General features: G+C 45.6%; 1 protein-coding gene across 2 annotated transcripts in view; it reads right to left on the bottom strand.

Moving 5' to 3' along the window:
• The window catches only part of ARHGAP23 (Rho GTPase activating protein 23), a 461228-nt gene that overhangs the window by 41151 nt on the left and 397439 nt on the right, over window positions 1-22638 (bottom strand). For both annotated transcript variants that reach the window (XM_086924313.1, XM_086924312.1), the window contains exons 11-14: window positions 15275-15412; window positions 1975-2274; window positions 1440-1501; window positions 499-623 (exon numbers count right to left, since the gene is read on the bottom strand). In XM_086924313.1, coding sequence (XP_086780439.1) covers window positions 499-623; window positions 1440-1501; window positions 1975-2274; window positions 15275-15412 — 625 coding nt within the window. The remainder of the gene's footprint in view (window positions 1-498; window positions 624-1439; window positions 1502-1974; window positions 2275-15274; window positions 15413-22638) is intronic.

Raw genomic sequence — 22638 nt, 5'->3', positions numbered from 1 at the left:
AGGTATGGCATAAGCAAAAATAATCAAATAGAGCACATAAGCCAAGAGATTTCTCAAACATTCGACGCAGATCAGATATGCCATCTAGCTAAGATATGACACTTAAAAACAGCGGCATGTCACTGACCTTGGGCAAATGGTAAAGCCCCACGAAGCCCCAAGACAAACATACTTCTATAGCCTATTTCCACCCAACGGAGAGACAGACCAGGACACAACATACTCAATGTATTCATCACAGGATGACTAGGTCTTACCAAAGGAAAACTAAGAATCATGTAGAAAAGCAACCAGAAAGCACTGTAAGATCATAGCAGTGGTTGATTGTGTGCTAAACGTATGCTTATTACTTAACATTATGGTGAAAGAGATAAAAACCTTAAAAGGGGAGAGAGAACAAAGACAAAGACAGACACAAATCAGCTGGAAGAAAAGGTCAAAAGAAAGATGGAAACAGGGGGCAATGTGAAAGCAAAAAAAGAAGGTTTGGATATTTACCTTTGGTAGCGGGATCCTGCCGAGGGGGTCGAGGTGCGCTCATGCCCGCTTGCCTCAGGAAATCTGGTTTTATCCCCAAACCACGAGAGCCCTTCGGAGATGAGTCAGGTTTAGTCCCAGATGGACTGTACAGGCAATGGAAATAAGAGAAAGTAAATCCAGAGGGAACTTATGAAATACAACACTTTCTACTGAGATTGCAGTGCGTGTGTTCGTATGTGTGCATGTATGAAGACTGGAGTGGAGCGAGGCTCTATAGGTAAGGAGTCAGGCGTCGTAGCAGAACAGTGTCTGAGGTGCACCAGAAGGGCTGTGAGTGGGTCTCAGTGCCCGGCAGTGGGAAGTCTGGGATACTTTGGATTAGGATAGAGGTGCACTGGAAGGACTTTATATGGAGAACAGCAGAAGTTGAGACACGTTCAATGTAGGATATGTGTGTGTGTGTGCTCTGGTAGAGCTACATGCCAAGGTTTAGATGCATTGATAGAGCTGGATGCCCTAATACTGGAACAGCAAGTAATACCATTAAGAGAGACAAGAGAAAGGAGTGGGATTTGAAGAGTATGAAGGGTGTGCGTTTATGAGTGTGTTTGGATGCGCATGCAAGGGTATGATTCCCAATCCTAACATTGCTGGGGAAGCTACTTGTAGATGTGGGTGCTCCGGTCCTGCACTGGTAGATGTGGGTGCTCCAGTCCTGGAATAACAGGGGCTCTGCAGTTCGGGATTAAGGTGTATAACAGATGTGTGTACGGGTCTTAAAATAGAATTAGCCTGGGGTGCTCCATGTTAGGATAAGGTTGCTTTAACAAGGCCTTGGGCCCCTTCACAGCTGTGGAGGAATGAAGCCCGCCAATGGCTGATTAGTGTTACTCTTCCTGTACTTCTTCATCGAAGAACACTTTAAGATTATATACAGTGCAGCAGGAACACAGTCTTACCTCACTTTCCGATAATCATTTAACTTCTTGTTGATCAGAGCCTGACTCGCAAATCCAGGGTCCTAAAGGAAGACAAAGACACATTAAAAATCTGCTCAAAAGTGGCTTTGACTGCGCTGGACTTCCTCTTACGCCTTCTGCGGGGCTGACACATATTGGTAGAAGAATATATGGAGATTGCTTTAATCTACCTTTGATGAAATACTACGGATCAGAAACCAAAAAAAGAACATTCTGAATAGGAGACTTCAATTAAACAAACACTAACTAAAAAAAGCAGGGAAATCAGATATCTGCATTATTGTACCCCTGAGTAAAATTGGAATATATTTACACACATTTGGTTAAATAACTATGAAATTAAAACAGTAATTGTAAATTGCATTAGTAATCAGCCAGGACTGGGGTAAGACATTCATTTTAAGTGTTCGCAGGGCACAAAGCTAGGGTTACATGCAGGTGCCGAGCACCCATGTCACAGTCTCAGGTGCCACTGCAGCACCTGCACATAAAGATGAGGATAATGGTCCCTCACCTCGCCCTCAGCCTTGCTGTCCTCCCGGATTACTTTTATCCAGCCCAACATGTCATCGCGGTCCTCAGCCTGAAAGAGATATTCGCAGAAATCAGCAGTCGTTAGCCGGAACACGTGCTTCCTCTTGGTGTCGCTGTAGGAAATGTCGACGAGACATGCCCGGATGTTGATCGGCTGCTCCTCCTCACCTTGGGGAGGCACCGCAGTCACCGCCTCCCGCCGGTCCTTGTACAAGTAGAGCAGGTGAGTGCGGAGAACAGAGAAGACTCGCTTCCATTGTCGAAGGCCACCACCAACTTTCTGCATTGGAAGGGGAGACAACATCAATGTCATAACAATAAGGGCTAGGATGACAAACTACTTATCCGTGTATGTTAGTTCTCCAGGTTTCCATCTATCACAGATCCATATACATTTTGAATAAAATGTCTCCATTATCAAAGCAAGAATATCAGCTTTTTCTTCAACTAACTGTTCTATTTATTTCTTGTGCACAGCATAAAACAAATCTAGTCTAAAGTGCAGGTGGGGTGACAGGGAGATGGGTCAAAAGACGAAAGCAGGAATTAAATCTGTTATGGGCAAAATAGACATCTCAAAGTTCAAGTGCTCTTTAGTCACTTCGCTGCTGATGACGAGCTGAGCTCGTCACGCAACGCGGCTTTTCGTAAATTGCCGCAGTCAGCGGGAAAAGCCGCCGCAGCGATGCGGTTAGTTATCAGGAGAAAGGTTGTTTGAAAGGATCTTTTTAAAGAAGGTATTTAACTCCTTCTATGCTTATGACGAGCCCAGCTCGTCATGAGGCAAAGTGAGCTGTGGCTCATGACGAACTGAAGCGGAAGATCGTTCCATAGTTCAGTTCCCGCTGTACTGAGGAGATTCCCACCATGTCTTTTGGAGTTGATAAGGGTTCTTTTCATTTAAGACAGTTCGAATAAGTCTGTGAGCAGGCTTCGAAAATTCATAAAAATGCCAGTAACTTGAATAATCTGCTCAAACTAATTGTAATGTACTTGACCCATAAACGGGTCTCATTCTGTCATCCTAGGCAAATATTTTATTTTGCAAGTCACCTTTTTCTTCATTATCACAATTATTATTATTATACGGCTTATAGAGCGCCTGGTTACTCCAACGAAGTGTACCCGCACAATTAAAACACCTTCCAATATGCGAGTTAAGTATTCCTGATGTACAAAAAAAGACTATTTGTTTTAATGTAATAGACTAAATGTTAGCTCCATGCATAATAAAAATCTGGCACACATATAGGGTACATATGACCCCAACTTACCTTTTAGTTTACTAATAGCATTGCCATCAAGTTTGGGGCAGGAAAGATTTGCAGTTCATCTTTAAAAACTCACTTTTAACAAATATATCACTAAAGCATGGACTGGTAGTGCACTCATTTACAGATAGCACATTTTCCATTTAAATGGCCAAACATATTCCCACTACTGTGAAGTTTTATTTCTAAAACTATATAGTGTATAAAAAATCATCTGTAGAAATTAGGTTTCAGCAAACATATTTATCATTTGCACATCAGCAAGTAAAGTGTTCTGATTGTTTTCATTCAATATTTATTTTTCATCACACAAAATTACAAAACAGGGGCTTTCCTAAATACTGAAATGTATTTTGAAAGGTCTGTCCAGTCCACTTTTGAGCTATTTAAATGTGTTTCAGAAAAAAAACAGGACATCCTACAGCCTTTCATTTCACACTTTTTGTACAGCACATTTGTCAGAGAGTTCACTTTACAAAATCCTCAAACTTTCCAGTCAGACAAAGAAAGATAATTGAAGATGTAAACTGACTTTTGACCTCTGCCTCTGAACAATGAAAAATGTGACAAGATAAAAACAACATTTAAAGGTATCTTTAATGCTCCTTCACTTTGTGAGTAAACAGGACACCTGTTGTTTGTCAGCTCGCCGGAAGGGGTGAGTAGATACTAAATATAGTTTGCCTTGATAAAATCTGACTTGTCATAGCAAGTGGGCAAGCAGATTTGGTAAGATACTTAAGGCTGACTTTTAGATTGCACAAATCGTGCTTAGTATGATTTATTGTTTTATGCGGATTCACTTTCCCATATGTTGGTGAGCAGAGATGTGTTCACGTTTTTTCAGGCTGAAGACTGTGTTTTGAACTGTGTGAACTTTATCTGATGTCTTGAGAGATGTCACTAAGGAAGACAAGAAAAATTTAGAAAAGCCTAGATAGTACAGTTGCCTGAACGAGGATGATTGATCTCTCGCAGATTGCTGGGTGGGCAGCAGACTTTAGACATTTTTTAAAGGTAGAAGAGAGCAGTTTTAAAAAAATTGATTCAGCTTTTTGGGTGAATGAAAGGTCTCAAAAAAGGAGATGGCATGTTCTGTATGGCTCTCCATTACTCATCCGGCCCTGAATAGCAGTTGAAAGCAGGGCCAGATGATTTTGGGGGCCATACATCGCATAAAATTATAGCTAGGTAAAAAGCAAAAAATTGGCATTTTTTCACCTCTGGGTTCTGAGTGACATCATAGACAAGTTGAGCTTCGCTCTCGCCTATTTGATGCCACTCTGGATCCCTCTGTGAAAAACATCCCTGTAGCACAAGTTACTACTTGTGTAACGATATATCTGTAAGGGACATTAGTTAGAGATAGATTCCTCACCTTAGAATATCCCTAGGCGTCAGACTGGATTGGGAAACATTTTCGTCAGCAGTAAATCTGCGCAGCATAAGGTGGCGTCGTGCGGCTCCGTGTCCGTCGCTGGCGTCGAGATGACGTCACGGAGACTACTTAGGCACCACCCATGCGCGCTGACGTCAGTTCTGTACACGACTTTCTACGCCAGGAACGCAAATACATGCAAGAAACTGACCCCTGGTGCCATGAAATGTCGCTTACAGATATATAGTTACACAAGTAGTAACTTGTGTATCTGAAAGAGGCACGTTAATTACAGATTCCTCACCTTAGAATAGATACCCCGGCAATACCAACATGGTTGGAGGGTCTGCGAACAAGATTACACCAGAAAGTCGTGGAGAACAGAACGGCCAAAGGAGCTATCTCTCCGGATTTGACTGTCAAGGCAATAATGCTTGGTAAAAGTGTGCTGCGAGGCCCACGTAACTGCCTGACAAATGTCCTGCAAGGGAACTCCGCGTCCCAAGGCAGTAGTGGCTGCTGTTGCCCTGGTAGAATGGGCACGCAGCCCCACAGGAGGCTCCTTCTTAGCCAACAAGTAACATGCTGTGATGCACAGAATGACCCACCAAGAGATGGTTTGTTTGTGCACGGCCCGATCTTTTTTGGCGCCCACGTAGCCAACAAAAAGAAGGGCATCCACCCGGAAATGTTGTGTGCGCTTTGGATAGAATGAGACCGCAAGTTTTGGGTCCAGACCGTGGAGCCTCTCTTCCTCTTTTGAAGGCTGCGGAAAGAAGGTGGCAAAGTGATGGTCTGCCCAATGTGGAGGGGTGAGACAACCTTTGGCAGGAAAGAAGGACAAGTCCTTAAAACCACCTTGTCCGGATGAACAGAAAGAAAAGGAGGTTTAGAAGAAAGAGCCTGGTGCTCACTCACTCTTCTGGCAGAGATGATAGCTACCAGTAAAGCCGTCTTTAGAGTGAGAAGACGTAAGGGACAGTTATGAAGGGGCTCAAAGGGAGATCACATCAGATAGGTCAAGACAAGATTAAAGTCCCATTTAGGCACTATGAAAGGCACGGGAGGAAACGTGTGTGTAATGCCTTTGAGGAAGCGATTAACAACCGGGGACTGAAGGCTGATCTGGAAGTCGTAGAAAAGCAGAGATGGCCGAAAGATAACTTTGATAGTGCCCAAAGCAGAGCCCTGCTGGGCCAAAGAGAGAAGGAACACAATGACATCGGAACGAGGTGCAGAAAGGGGATCCAAAGCCTTTGCTGTGCACCATGCTACAAATTTGTTCCACCTGCAGGTGTATACCATCTTAGTGGAGGGACGCCTGGCTGCCAGAAAGACATCACAGACTTCGGGAGACAGGTCGAAAGCTGTCAACTGTCACCTCTCAATCTCCACGCATGGAGGTGGAGGCGGACAGGTTCAGGTGGAAGACCGTCCCCTGCTACTGCTGCAACGGAAGATCCTCCCGAAGAGGCAGTCGGATCGGGAGATTGATCGCCATGCTGAGTAGCTCGGGATACCAGTATCTACGTGCCCAATCTGGAGCCACAAGGATGACTTGGGCCCGGTCGCGCCGAATCTTCTTCAGCACTCTGGGCAGAAGGGGTATAGGCTGAAAGGCATACAACAGACCGCAGCTCCACTCGCGATGGAAAAGCGTCGCCGAGCAAGTGCTGCCTTGGAAATTCCAACGCGCAGAACTGATGACATTGCACATTCTCTTCGGTGGCGAATAGATATAAACAAGGCTCTCCCCACTGCAGAAAGAGACCTTGCGCCACGTCCGAGTTCAGATGAGTTTGTCTGTACTGGCGTTCAGAGAACCTGACAGGTGTTGAACCTCCAAGGTAATGCCTTGATGTTCCAGCAATGTCCACAGGCGCAGAGCCACCTGACAAAGGGTCCAAAACCCCACCCGCCCTGTTTGTTGCAGTACCACATGGCGGTGGTGTTGTCCGTGAACACCTGCACTACACTTCCCTGGACAGGGGGAAGGAATGCTTTCAGTGCAAGTCAGATCACCCGAAGCTCCAAAAGGTTGATATGGAGCAGGGTCTCAGCCAGAGGCCAGAGACCAGAGGCCTCTGACCTTCGCCTCTCCCAAGTGGCCGCCCCATCCCAGGAGGGATGCAACTGTCACCACTGTGTGCTCCGGTTGGGGAAGGGAGAGGGATCTGCCATTGACCCAATCGTGATTCGTTGGCCACCACTGCAATTGTTGTGCAGTGCCCTCCGAGACCTGGACGTGATCGGACAGGTTGCCCTGCTGCTGTGCCCACTGGAACTTCAGGACCCACTGCAGAGCCCGCATATGCCATCTGGCATGTAGCACAAGCAGGATGCAGTTGGCCATTAGGCTCAGGAGCCGGAGGGTCATCCTGACTGAAACCCGGGATAGAGGTTGAAAGATCGGAATCATGGCCTGAATATCCCGGACTCGCTGCTCGGGAGGAAAAACCTGAAACTGCGTCAACTCCAGAACCGCTCCGATGAAGGGGAGCTTCTTAAAGGGACTCAGGTGTGACTTCGGCACGTTGATGTAGAACCCCAGCAAATGCAGGAGATCGGCCATAGTCTGGAGGCAGTACGAGAGTGCTGAAGAGGCTGAATAACGGTGGATGCGCCACCTCTGATATCAACGGGGATTTTACAAGACTTAACCCTTTGACAATACTAGACAACCTAAAATACGTAGAGGATAAGACCAGCAACACTTAAGCCAGAAAAGGGAGTTAGTAAGAGGATGTCATTAGTAGATAGAATTAAATAGTGAAACTTACCCAGAATTCTGGCTGTTTAATAAGGGGGTAACAGGTATTAATGAATACACAGTCTGAATTAAAAAAAATAAATACAATAAACTAGAACTAAAATCTAAAAACTAATCAGAGGTAACATTTGAAAATTTGGGTTATAAATTGCAATTTGCTCCCCATGCAGATTAAACTAGTGCTACTACATATCCCGTTACCATTATCCAGAGTGGAATGGGAGTGAAATAAAGAAAAGTAAACCACGGGAAGGAGGAAACCCCTGACCTTTGGAGGTATGTATACACCTACTGGGTGATAACGGGGCAGAAATGACTATAGGTCATACTTACTCTAAAGTAAATGTCGGTATTATCATATATAGGGGCTCCATTGGACTAAGCAATACAAGGAACACATGCAAGTCCTATGATCCAGAAGGCCTGAAACAGCGCCAAAAATTCTAGACAACGTTCCATCGAGAAGCAAGGGAAAGCTAAACTTCTTAAGGTAATAGGAAGACCGTATCCCTTTAGCCAGAAATGTTTTCATATTATGAGGGATTGATTCAAAGGAACATATAGAATCCTCATAGTGATAACACTATCCCATGTGCATTTTACCATCAGATTTTACTCCTCAAAGAGAAGATCAAGTATAATATCCAACACTACGTGGATACGACTCTCATATTAGATATATGAGCCTTTCTAGTCAAGGTCAGTAACTATGGTGTGAATGGTGGGATTTAGTTCATCTATGCAAAAACTGGTCACAAACTAGGTTATAACGGAGGTTGTAACACAAAAGCTAGAAAGCAACTTTAAAGGCAAGTCTAGCTTCACGGGAGGGTTGACAATAAATGGAAGGTAATGGAGGATTTATATAGACCCAGAATGTTTGTTAAAATGGTGTATACATGGTACGAATAGAACCCTAGATGTTATAAATGTACTTAAATAAGACAATTCCAATGTACTGATTAATCCTTTTCTATACACAGGAAGGATACCACATTTTAAACCCCTAGCCATCTTGAACTGTCCTGAAGAAGGTGTGCCAATATCCAAGGGCAATACACCGAAACGCGTCGACGCATTTCTTGTCTTGTAGAATTCAAGCCCAGGAAATTCCTAACATCAGGCGTACTGCCATATAGGATATATATGAATATGTAAATAGGGCTTTTGAATCTTATGATCATTAACAGACATAGATACTTTGCTTACATTAGGGGTTTCAGTCTCTGTTTTGGTTCATAGGAAACATCTCTTGCCTTAGATTAATATATTGTTCCCACTTATTATTGAATATGTTGACACTTTTGCATTTGCAAAAAATTGTTTCTCTCCCTGCCTCATCTGTATATGTTTATGAATACTTTTTAATGTTGCTTTTTATTGTGTGCACAAATTGATTTTATTTATGAATTGTATTGTGTAATGAATTTTCTCTATATGTATGTTTTTAATAAAAGTCTGTGAACGGTATAAAATAGTTTCTGACCAGTTACTTAGAATAGGGAGTGTGAGTGAATGTAACAGTTTTCCAGGGATTATCTTTAGACTTTCCGGTGGGAGACGACTGCCTGGGGCGAGCCAGCCTTTAACAAACAGTTGTCGAGAGAGGGGAAGACTGGAACCCCTGCGACCACCGCCATCACTTTCGTGAACATCCGAGGGGGAGCACGGCAAACTGAAAATGCTCCTGGCCTACTGTGTACCGCAGGTAACGTAGGTGGCCCAACAGGACGGGGATATGAAAATATGCCTCCTGCAAGTCCAACGCTACCATCCAGTCTCCAGGGTCGATGGCAGCCAAGACCTGAGCCAGAGTCAAGATCTTGAACTTCTCCTTCCAGAGGAAGCGGTTGACGTTCCTGAGGTCCAAGATGGGGTGCAGGCCCCCTTTCTCCTTCTTGGGGACCAGAAAGTAGCGGGAATAACAACCACACCCTACTTGTGGCCCAGGAACGCCCTAGATGGCCCCCTTGGCCAAGAGGGCAGAAATTTCCTGCTGAAGAAGCACAAAATGGTCCCCCGACATGTGATGGAATGGAGGTGGCATGGCTGGAGGGGCAGTTTCGAAGGGAATGGAGTAGCCCCTTCGAACGATTAGCAGTGCCCACCTATCCGAGGTAACGCAACACCAGTTGGTGAGGTGATGGCGAATCCTGCCGCTCATCGGCGTGGGGTGTGCCACAAAGCTCGGACTAGGAAGGCTTTGAGGTGTCACGCTACGGGAGGAGAGGTGGACTGACCCGCACGCTGGCCCCCTGTCCCACCGCAGCGGGATCCACGTCCGTGCTGAGGTTGGTTCTGCGCAGGCTTCTGGCTGAACTAACATGTCGTGCGCCACGTAAGGAACGACAAGCAGACGTGGCCGGGCATGTGTAGGAGAGACCCAGGTACTTGGCTGTAGCCCGGGAGTCCTTAAAACACTCCAGCGCACTATCTGCCTTATCGCTAAACAGGCGAATACCATCAAAGGGCATGTCCGTAAGAGAACTTTGAACATCCCCTGAAAACCCAGTGTACCACAACCAGACGTGGCGACAGTGGGCCACTGTTGTGGAAATCGACCTACCCAGTGAGTCTGCGATGTCCATTCCACACCGAATGGTGATCTTTGCTGCATCTTTCCCCTCAGCAACAGCTTGGGCAAGCACTGTCCGAACCTCCTCCGGACAAAGGCAGCACCTGCGCAACCGTGTCCCACACAGCATGGTAGTAGCGGCCCAAGAGGCATGCAGTGTTCACCGACTGCAGCCCTAAGCTGGCAGAGGAAAACAGTTTCTTGCCGAACTGTTCCAGCTTCTTTATTCCTTATCTGGCGGAGTGGTAGGGAATGCGCTTTGGGAAGTGGAGGCCTGGAGGACCAGGCTCTCCGGAGTTGGGTGGGTTGTCAAAAAAGCAGGGTCACCTGGAGCCGGGCGAAGACGTCAGGCTACGTTTTTATCCACGGGAACCCTTGTGGCTGGTCTAGACCAGATGCCCATCAATACGTCAGTTCCGACCCGCACTGCCGTGCGAGAGGGTCCTCAGATCCCTCCCAGTCGTCACCTTCCTCCACTGACCGTGGAACAGGCTGTGGCGGTGGGGGAGGGACAGGGGGATATAAATGGTTGAATGACGCTGGGAACTGCGCCGGTTGGTGCCGGTCCGGCTCCGTGTCCCATTTAGGGTCCCACCCAGGAGCAAAATTGTCATGGGAACCCGGGCAAGGGCCGTGGTGGAACGAACCGAACCCACTGCAGCGTCGGGGTCGGAGCCGCCGGCGAAGGACCTTGCGGCGCCAAGGCAGGATACGCTGGCAGCAGAGCCGGCAGCAAGGGAGGTCCCTCAGCTGGGACTGTGGGCCCGAAGGCATGCCGGGGGGGACCAAGACCTGAAAAAGGCGGTCCATGGCAGCAAGAAAATCTTGCACCTGGGCAGGAGTCGCGGACGGACCCGGATAAGGTGGGTAGGCCCCGGGACTCACAGACTCCAAAGGAGCCGTGGGGGTGGTACACCTGGCCCCCTTGTCCGCGTCCGGAGACCGACAGGGGGACATCGGAGAGCGTAAACGCTTCTTCGACTTCTTATGACGTCTCTTACCCGATTCCGAGTGTGAAGACTTCGACCCAGTGGAGCGTGCATAATGGCTTCGCGGTCGGTCCCTCGATTGACCCCTGGACCTCGAACGGCGCAGAGACGACTGCTGGGCCTCCAGCAGCTTACAGGACCGCTCCCGTAAGGCCTTCAGAGCCAGGGCCAGACAGTTGGAACATGACAGGGAGTCATGGTCGCGCTCCAGACTGTAGAGACAGACACCATGGGGGTCGGCCACCGACATTGTATGGCGACAGGCCCCGCAGGATTTAAACCCAGGCATACCTACGTGGCACCAGGAGTTAAAGCCTCAAAAATGGAAGACAAAAAGTCTCTAAAGTTTAGTCAAAAAGTGACTAGGGTATGTGCTCTAATCGGATCTGGCTTGCTGGCGCGGAAAAAGAAAAAACTGACATCAGCACGCATTGGTGGCGCCTAAGTAGTCTCCATGACGTCATCTCGGCACCTACGACACGAACAACAGACACGGAGCAGCACAACGCTACCTTCCCACGCGCAGGGGTACTACTGACGAAAAACTTTCCAGATCCAGGCTGACGCCTGGTGATATTCTAAGGTGAGGAATCTATCACTAACGTGTCTCTTTCAGATACACAGTTATCCACTTATAAATATATATATTTAGGAGCATCGCAGAGGGGTTATTGAACCAAGCTTCCATCAGTGCCAGAAAAATGAATGTTACGATCTATGAGGATGTCTTAATTTTTCCCTGTGGAAAGAATATTAAGTAACAAACTGCATTGTGTAATCAGGGGTGAGTGGAGAGAGGGAAGTATGGAATGGAAAGGAAGAGAGGGCCCTGAAAGTAGCTTCAAATTGGATGAGAAGGGGCCAGAGAGATCCCAGACAGCTATAAATCACATGCGAAAGAAGGGAGCATGAAAGGATCACTTACTAGGAGGGCGAGACGGCGAAAACAAGGGAAGAGGGGAAACATTAATTCGTTAAGAATCAGAAGGTAACTTTAATTGACTAAAGGTGATGCGCTTTAAAGTTTCTCAAGTAAATTATTTAAATGTAATAGGTGCGATGAAAGAGAGTGTCATTTCGGCTGACTACTGGGTTGGCGGTCTAGAAAATGCGCTTCAGTCATTCCAACCTTAAATCCGCAAAAATCAAATGACAGCCATAACGCGACCTTTCAATAAGAGCAGGAAAAGGGTGCAGTAATTTCGAATGACCACTAGGTGACGGCAGAGTATAAGTTACAGTCGAACGGTACCAGAGGACAGAGAGGTTTCGAGCGAGAAGGGATGGTAACTATATATTTAACGAGGCCTAAGATGTACTGTAGCCCACCGGTCTGGCTTTTGACATGGGCGAGTGGGGCCCCAACTTCAGGGAGGAGCACAAAGCCGTTTGCAAACAGCAACGTTCATCTCACTCCGCTCCAGTGACTCAGTCTAAAGAGCATTCCTCATTTGTTAATGGGCTGCAGGTGCTTTTTTTAACACCTTATCAGCCCTTTGCCTTGCCACACCAACCAACACACCCCCACAAACAGCGAGGCAGACCTGAGCTGAGTGATTCAGGGGAGTTGGGGGATGTGCGTAAATGTTTCTGCCCAGAGGCCAGTCACTGCTGTGAGGCTATCAGTCAGAAGCTGACCTGTGAATACAAAAGGTAAACCCGGCCCCTTGCCTAGTTTTATTCAACAGCTGCAGTGAGGAGGACACATGTCTTTCAGGCCAGGGCGCTATCCTAGCAAAGGCCGGCTCTGGTAGCCCAAAAATGTCATTTGAAGAATCTACTGATAAGAGAGCTGTCAATTTTACGAGCCACATTGCAATACTTGAGGCACGGCACATACGCCATACCTCGACGTATTGGGGGTGGTCAGCACTTTGCCCCTCACCAGTCTCCCATTTGCTGCTCTGCAGCATGACGCATGTCACCATACGAACTCAAGATCCTGCGAGCTATAGCAAACCCTTTCAGGCCTGACCCAGGGGCCTGCAATTTAAGGACAATAACACATCGCTCGTCGTGCATTGGTAAGGAACATGAATTCATGCGATTCTGCGACCTGGGCATTTTCTGCATATTTATGGCTTTACCAAAGTTGCCACGTAATTCATCTTCTGCTGAATTAATTTCCATATTTGGACGAAAAAATATGTTTTGTTAAAACGGATCAAATGTTATTAAAAGCACTACAGAAAGCGCTGCAAAGAAGCAGATCCTTTGCAATGCTCAACTGGTCACATCAAATCAATCTTTCTTTCTTGTTTTAAGTTAATAAAAACCATCACAATATTGCCATATACACAAAACATAAAAGCACATTAACTGGTCACCTTTTTGTTAATGTTTGGTGGAGTCATAATAAACCAACCATATTTTGCCCAGGCAATATATAAGGTGTGCATCCAGCCCTGAAATCCGGAGTAGCTTCCTATGATCTGCCATAGTGATATCAGAGGTTCCCATAGGTTAACTTGCCTCCTATCTAGAATCTCTGTGGAGAGGGCTAAAGCCAATCCTAGGTTCATCCTGTAAACCACTGCCAAGTATGCAGGTAACCGTCTGTGTGTAGCCAGAACAGACAACAACTCACTTCCTTAACTCCGGTATGGACCTCTAGGACTATCAAACCAATCATATTATTTAAAAAAATTAAAATCCACAGGACACATATATACTTTCAGATAGTTACCATCAACCTGAACCCACCTCTGCAAAGGCCCTCAATACCAATGAGAACACACACCCGGTGCCGAGACCTCTGATCTTGGATGACTTTAAAACAGTCCATACCGACATCCCCCCTTCCCTGGACACTCACCAGCTTCAAGACTGAACACTTTGAAGCAGTACAGATTCTATTGGTGCATGTAAACTGTTAAAGCACTGCGAACCAAGACAAGATGAGAGCATTGCTCTCCTTACATGAATGACCTAGCTATTCCCTATGAGCCCAATAGAACTCTTCGCTCTGGGGGAACTGGCTTGCTCAAAATACCCCGTATCAGGAAAGCCAGAATGGGTGGCCGTTCCTTCCGGTTATGGCCGCCAGGGAATGGAACGCACTCCCTATGGAGATCAGACTAGCGGACTCGGAGACCACCTTCAGGAAAAGCTTAAAAACCCACCTGTTTTCCCTGTAACACCCTACTCTGGTCCTGACTTCTCTCCACAGCGCGGGGACACGCCGTGAAGCTCCTTTGTTGTTTACTCTTGCACAGCACTAAAACGCATTCCAAATATTCCTCGTGCACTGTTGTACGGTGTAACACACTACCCCTCTGATAATGCGCTTTGGATGGCAGCTACGGGTTTTGAAGCACTGTAAAAATTCAATTAAAGTAGAATGCAAAACATATGTGCGCACACTACCACCCAGGACGGCCTCTGCAACACACAAAAGCTACACAAGTTGTGTATGACATATATCACACACATTCATATCCCTGTGAAGAATATCCTCCCCACATATACTCTTGTGAAGTATGTCACACAAACATAAAACATTATTTCACAAATCCTGCTCGTGCAGGTTTCTGCAAAATATATCACACACAAGCAGGTCACCTCAACAGGTATCACACCAGCGTGTGTCTATCTGAAACAGAGCCCAACCCAATATATGCTACACACACCCAGAGCATGGGATATGTATGTGCCACACAAACAGCAAGCCTTTCAAGATTTATAACCCGTGGCGGTGTAGGACATTGTCCTGCATTCTGTCTATCTATTGTTCTTTTTGCATCGGTCATTGTGTCACAGACCTTAGAATGATATCCCACATAGAATCAATGGTAGGGGTTGGGACAATGGAGAGGGGGGAGGCTTTGGACTACTTATTGTCTGAGCACCCTTATGTATCCTATCTCACAGCAAAAATGTGTCTAGAGCCTCCGCCCAAATAGATTCCAGCAATGAAGCACCTTCACACACCAACTGGAACCCTACTCTGAGCTAGGATTTCCAGCACACCTTACTGTTCAACATGTAATATTGGATTTTCACCAAGTAACTATGTGATGAGCTGGGAAACAATGTGTCACATGGGATCGCCTTGTTATTTGGCAGGTCCGGTTATATAATAACAATGTAGGTCTCTGCCACATTTAACACAACCATGACTGTCTCTCTCTGCAACATATTTATTTATAAAGTTTTATATAGCACGAACTTTATCACACCCAATAAATTAATCCAATCTATGTAACCTTTCACACGCAACCCTGGCTGTGTGACATCTCTGACTCCACATCAGTGATGGCCCGAGCTAGAGTTCCCTTTAAGTTTCTCCAAGGCTTACCTTGCCCTTCTTGGTAAGGATCTGTTTGTAGGACATCCACCCCTCTCTCCGCACTTCACTGAATGTGATATCAGAAAGCTCGGATGTTGAATGTCTCTTCGACCTCGTGTCTTCTGATGCCAAAAGGCTGTCCAAGGACTGCAAGAGAGAAGGAGAAATGAGTCCAGGAGCCCTGCAGAGGTGCAAAGCACACACAAAGTAGCCGAGCCACAGACTATGCCACATAAACAGAGGAACGCCCAGTGAATGAGCATACACATCAGAACACTGGAAGGCGCAGATGTGTGAAGCTGTTTTACTGAGTACTCGGGTGCCACATGGACAGCTTCACAACACTGTTAAACCACAGGCTGGACAGTCAGGAACGGACTGTTGAAATGGCCCTCTGCAATTTGGAGGGAAAAAATCCCTGATTTGGAATGGTGTTACCGCAATCAGGGTGTGAGGCCTTCGGACATCACTAACAGGGCGTGACTGAACAATGCTGAAAACATCTGGGAAATACCGCTCATGCGTTTTTGCATAAATGAATGCACGTTTTACCACTGACCGAGCAGTGACCTACATAGACAACAGTCAGTGACTATTCCTTGACAAAATGCTGGTGTTGCTTTTACCCAAGCACTTACCAGCATTGGCAGCAACACGTCCCTGCTCTAAGGGTGACAATGGCCCTCCCTACCATTCCATATGTTTGTTGTAAATATGTACACCATTTGCCCTTCCAACAAGCACAGCAGCTGTTGTAGTGTCATTTACAGTTAACAACATGTACACGCCTGTGTTTAGAGCACCTTGTATATTAATTTACAAGATGATGGAAGGCAAACAAAATGAATGTGTCCGTCTGTAACGCAACTGGTATCCATGTAAAGTGCCCTAATACCTTTGGATCGAGTTTGTGCTATAAATAACCCAAAATAAATAAAAGAACATCGCCCCCTTTCGGCTATAGTATCATACAGTAGCGCTGCCACACACGACTGACAGTAGTAAAGAAGAATATCGAGTGGAGCCAAAGTAGTACACTCTAGTGCAAATTCTGATTTGAGGATTTTCAGAACTATCCTCAGACTCAAAATGAGGGTCCAAGTACATCAAGGCACACAGGCAGGGTGAACGAACATAGCAGGCACACACACTCGCAAACAAGCACCCTGAGACAATGCGACTGGATTCAAGCTATGGGATGGGATGTGTTTTAAGGGCCTTTAAATAGGTGATATCCACATTTGGTTTGGAGAAAGTATACCAAGATATGGGAGGCAACATATAATCATAACTGATTTTTGAGGGAGTGGATTGATCGACGCATCGAGTAGCCCTAGAGAGGCCAGGTCAACTTTACGGATTAGGATATGAGGTACTAAGGGCTAGATGTAGGAAGCCTAATACTGGTCGGTAACGGACAAAATTACCGAATTTCGCCCGTTACCGACTGGTATTAGGCTTTTCAGATGTAGGGGCCTAATTTAAGGATTCGGTAATTTACCGAATCGGTAATTTAAGGAATCGGTAAATTACCGAATCCTTAATGTAGGAAGCATTCAAGGGAGTGCTTTTCACTTGTAAGGATTCGTTATTTACCACCAACAACAAGTTGGTGGTAAATATCAAAAACCCTAAAAAAAACAATTTTGTGATTTTTTCACCTGTGCCATGTGGCAGACATACATGCCCTTAAGGCATGTATGTGTGACACGTGCACCCATGCACTATACAGGGGTGCAACAGGGTGTCAATGTGAAACCTTGCCACCCTTGTAAGTCTACCCCCTTTTACCGATTCGGTATTTACCGAATCGGTAATTCTCATTCATTCCTATGGGCCTTCAGGCCCATAGGAATGAATGGGGAATACCGAATCGGTAAACACCGAATCAGTATTTACCGAATTTTACCGATTCAGTAAAATTTATCGAATCATTAGCTACATATAATTTACAGAATCGGTAAATGATATTTACCTACATTTGGCCCCTAAGTGGTCACACTAACATCTATAAAACCTGGTGTATGAGTGCTTTTTTTATAGCATTTCACACTTCAGTATATCATGCAGAAGGTCTCCCTAAATACATATTGATCACATTCCCCTAACAATCAGTACGAATAGTCAATTACACGTGAGGCTTGCTGTTTATGTATCAGTATCATCCATCAGTTTTACTAAATTTGCACTTTGTGGGCCACATATATTTCTGGGTCTGAATGTCAGGTAGTAAAGAGGAATATATATCTGCCTTGTCAAGTCTTATCAGCCTGAAAAGAAAATCTTGTATCTTGCTAGGATCAAGATTTATCACAAAGCGATTTGTAAGGCCCGCGCTGCCTACTTCTCCCTTGAATTTAGTACCAGCACCAACCTGACTAAACTTATATTTAAGGTGCTCAAGGATCTTACAGCTAGTAGAGCTCCAGCTGCTGAGATCTGTTCTTCTTCCCATTGCGAGGATTTAGCCGCTTTTTTTGTAAAAAAGGTGAAGGACATTTATTGCTCTTTTGCTGGCACTACTATATCACCCGAAAATCAGGAACTTGTTTCTAAAACTACTACGTCCCTGTCCTATCTTCCAGAACTTACAATGGAGGAATTCAACAAAATTGTAGTCAAAGTTAAAACAGGCTCTCCTTTGGATCCTCTACGACCTACTCAATTCAGAGAATCTGCTTCCCTCTGTCTCCCTCCGCTGCGAGATCTCGTCAACCTATCATTATCTTCAGGTATGGTCCCGGCTATCTGGAAACAGGCTCAGGTTATTCCCATCCTAAAAAAACCTGCCCTCGATCCTTTGAAATTGGAGAACTACCGCCCCATTTCCCTCCTTCCTTGGGATGCCAAACTGACCGAGGCAAACGTTAATACCATCCTATCTAATCATCTTCACTCTGCGAATTTATTAGACCCTTCGCAGAACGGGTTTCGGCCCGGTCATAGTACAGAGACTGCGCTGCTCTCTATGGTCGAACATCTTCGGACTTTGGTCGATTCTGGTGACACTGCAGCACTGGCGCTTCTTGATCTCAGTGCCGCGTTCGATACAGTCTCCCACGCTGTTTTATTACAGCGTTTGGTTGAGGCAGGTGTCGACAATGTGGCACTTGAATGGTTTCGATCTTTTCTATCTGGTCGCACCTTCAAGGTTACCACTCCACCTTATGAATATAGACCTTACTCCATTGACCAGGGAGTTCCGCAGGGCTCGGCCCTTAGCCCCACTTTATTCAACCTCTATGTGCAGCCGCTGGCTGCTGTCGCTAAGCGTTGGAACCTCACCATGGTATCCTACACTGACGATACGCAGCTGGCGGTTGCAATAAGTGGGGCTTCTGACCTTGAGGCTGCCAAGTTCCGTGAGGGATTTCTCTCAGTGGCCCGATGGATGACAGATAATTACCTTCAACTGAACGCCAAAAAAACCGAGGTGCTCATTGTCGGTAAGCAGAGTCCTCTCTGGGGTGATTAATGGTGGCCATCTGAACTCGGTCCGACCCCTACTCCTGTCATCGAAGTTAAAAACCTAGGGGTCTGGCTCGATTCCCAACTTAATTTTGTCACCAACACTAAAAAAGTGGCCGCCACTTGTTTTGGCACTCTTCGTAAACTCAGACCTACTTTTAGGTTTTTTGACGCTCCCACTAGACAGCTCATTGTACAAGCCACGATTCTGTCCAGGTTGGACTACGCCAGCTCTCTTTTGCTTGGAGCTAATCAGGCTGAAATACTAAGACTCCAACGCGTTCAAAACGCCGCCGCCAGGGCTCTGGTAGGCCTACCCAGATTCTGCTCGGCCAAAAAAAACATTCAAAAGCTCCACTGGCTCCCTGTGGCTCAGCGTATTAAGTTTAAGTGCCTTTGTCTTTCGTTTAAAATCCTTAAACTTTCTTCTCCCCAGATCTTGGAGAATCTCATCTCTCCGTACATTCCCACTCGCTCTCTGAGGTCCTCTAACCTGCATCTGGCTATAGTTCCACGCTTCAAGAGGTCCAGATCCGGCGGCCGCTCCTTTCGTGTGCTTGCTGCCAGGCTGTGGAACTCCCTCCCTGTTCATATTTGTGCGATTGACAACCTTGTGGGTTTTAGGAGAGCTGTAAAAACCTTCCTTTTTCCTCTGGATCTCTAATTCTGTTGAGTTTGTTCATTCTGGTATTGCTTTATCCGGTTTTCAGTTCTGCTAGCGCCAGGACGCCCCTTTGCTGAGGCATCTGTGCGCTCAATAAATTCGGATAACATAACATTCAACACTGCAAGGTCCTTCAGTCAATCCTCCATTTGGGGACATGAAGCCCGCCCCCCCAGCTGCCACTTTTTACTTGCCAATCAGTAAGCACCTGGCATTGAATTTCATATTTGCCTTCTGTATCTCCGCCTTTTTCCAATAATGCCTGCGGAGGCTTGGGTTGTGTTTCCGCCTCCAGTGTGAGTGCAGAGAATGCAACGCCTCTCAATACTGCTTTACCCCTGGGCATACGAGGTACATAAAGTCTGCTTTGATTAAGCCACATCTCATACATTTTCTTTTGACACACATACACATATCCCTGAGTCCTTGTGGAGTATAATGACAAGTCTTTACCTCCAATTTAGCAATCTTTCTTTACTTTGGAGGCAGCAATACCACTATTGGGGACCTGTAATTTCACTCTCTAGGTGTCTTTCCTAGTCCCCAGCTCTTTGCGCTTTCTGGTTATCTTCACTATCACCTCAAGTATTGGCGCATACATTTGGGATATTAATCGTTATGGTGCAGAGACGGAAATCACTTCAGATAGCACAGTCATCTCAATAGACTCCTGTGCAAACGATGGGTATCTATCTGCTTGTGAATGTTCCTTTTTATCCACAGCATGGGAATAAATCCAATGGAGTGCAGTCGGTTCTACGCTTGCATGTTTGCGAGGTCATGAATGAGCATTCTTCCTACATAGATCCCAGTGTTTGCAGTTTATGTTTTCCCAGTTGCCAAATTACCTTGGGTTACACGGTAACCAACAGTGCTGGCTTATCCTCCGGCCAGAAAAGTGACATTTATACTGTATCTACTCCACAAATTTGCACCAGCCTGTACCAAATGCAATCAGAGCACCCAACAGCATTTATTTCAGCCAAAAGCCTTCTCTTTGGAGCATGGAGCCTTCTCTGGACATGTCTAGAGCACGCTACGTCTTTCTCCACTACTGTATGCGGAACGTGTAATTCAGTATGATACCAGCAACAGGCATGTTGAACCTGTGCTATCAATACATTTCAATGTTAGTTATTCACCAATATAATCTTAAATGTTGAAAAAAGCTTTTGAAAGGGTGGTGTGGAACAAATTAAGTTTAGGAGTATTGATAAAATATCATACTTAAGCAAGATGGAGAGCATTGAACAATATCGGAGAAAAAACAGGGGGCGCATCCTAACAGAAAAAAGCATGGTGTCGGGTGGGGCTCCCTGCATATTATCCAGAAACCACTGTTTGCATATTTCTTAGGATAGCTCTGTGCTTCATACACAAATATTTCTAAGAGCCTACAACACTCAAAAAAACACTGTTGATAATTAAAGCATTTACAATCTATGGCTCTGTCCTTTTTATAGCACAGATCTATTAGTCAGTACTCAGCTCCTTCATCTGGGATTCAAAACAGCCTTGTACTGCTGGGAAAAAACCTACTGAGATACCCACAACTGATGGATAATTTACATAAACCCACTCTCAGGAACTATTACTGGCAAACGGAAGGACATGAACTATGTGAGTTCATAGATCAGGTCCGTTCTTGGAACCATGGGTAAAAACAAATGTCGATGGATTCTTACATTTTCTCAGGAATTAAGAAATCTGCATTCTGTTTTGCAAATTCAAGACACAATTTAGCAGGGGAAGAGGGAAGATTGGAAAACATGATCTTTAAGCCAGTAGACTTTAGTAATTATATAATTTGGTATTTACAAATAAGTGATCGGTATAAATGAAATCTATGCTATAAGCAGAGTGAAAGGCAGTATTAGCACATTCATGGAAGAAGACCTAATCTGAGACGAAGCAGGAAAGAAGAGAATGCATGTCCCCATTGCAGAAACACAAATGGAAAGCCTCTTGCGCTATTTCAGATCTCACAATAACAGTGAGCATTAAAGCCACAGGAAGGACATAAGTGAGAACAGAAATGTACTCAGCACACATCCTTGTGATACACCGCAGACGAGAGAGTTAGCAAAAACCAATGAACAGGTCCATGAAACAGAAGAAAATATATAAAGCTATCACAAACCAAGCAAGAGCTCTGGCAGAGACACCCAGACTGTGTGCTCATTCTTTGGACAAGGCGCCTGAAGGTCCTTTTTGCTGTTTACATTGCAGTTTTGATTTTGGGGGCATTACCCTGCAATGTATGGAATCCCCCTGGGTGGGGCACAATATTAAGATGTATAGCTTGAACTGTCGCTCTCTAAGTGAAACATTTTCTCGACGTCTATGTGTTGTTGCAGGATAAAGCTCCTGATGCTCTTTTTTTAACGGAAACCTGGCTATCAACCGACACGGTCCCTGTCTGGCACTCCCCCATGGCTTTAATATCATGACTCTTAATAGAGACTCTAGGGGGTGGTATTGCAGTAATTTTAAAATCTTGTTATACCTGCACCTTCACCAAAGTGGCTATGGTTGGCTGTGAGTGCACGTTTCGGGATTGCCTTTAGTGCAGGCTTTACCTTGTCTGGGCTATTGATCTATCGGCCTCCAGGTCCCTTTAAAGAGTTTAGAACTGCACTCATAGAATTGGTCAGTTCGTTGGTAAATCTGAGATCTGCCAATTTCATTGTTCTCGGGGACCTGAACTTGCACCTGGATAGTCCTCTGGATCCGGAGATAAGTAGTTTCCAGGCTGACTTCGAGACATGTCAGCTCTTTCAACTGGTCCAAGGTCCCACTCATTGTGCCGGTCATTTGTTGGATCCAGTTTTCTCTAATCTCCGATCCCTCACAGTTAATACCCCAGCCCCAATTTGCTGGTCAGACCACTACATGATATCTATGGTTCTCACTCGGGTAGGGCCCTCGCCAAAGGTGGCTCAGCACTCTTCCTATGGGCGCCCTTGGCATACGCTAAAAATAGAACAATTTACCGTCGTTCTGCCTACTAATGTCCTTAATATACCGATGATCCGGACTTGGCTGACAAAGCATTGTCGGACTGGATCCGTCAACCACTGGACATACTTATTCCAGCTAGGTGGTCTAAGTGTTGTAACACCAAATCCAGTCCATGGTACAGCGACAAGTTAGCCAGCTTGCGTAAAATCTGCAAAAGGTTGGAATGGGTGTGAAGACGTGATTATGACTCTATTTCCAAGGGGGTAAAACGATAGGAGTA

This window comes from Lissotriton vulgaris, chromosome 5 (genome assembly GCF_964263255.1).
Source record: "Lissotriton vulgaris chromosome 5, aLisVul1.2, whole genome shotgun sequence".
NCBI classification, from domain to species: domain Eukaryota; kingdom Metazoa; phylum Chordata; class Amphibia; order Caudata; family Salamandridae; genus Lissotriton; species Lissotriton vulgaris.
The sequence above is the reverse complement of the archived record's forward strand: the minus strand, read 5'-3'. Positions and strand labels throughout refer to the sequence as shown.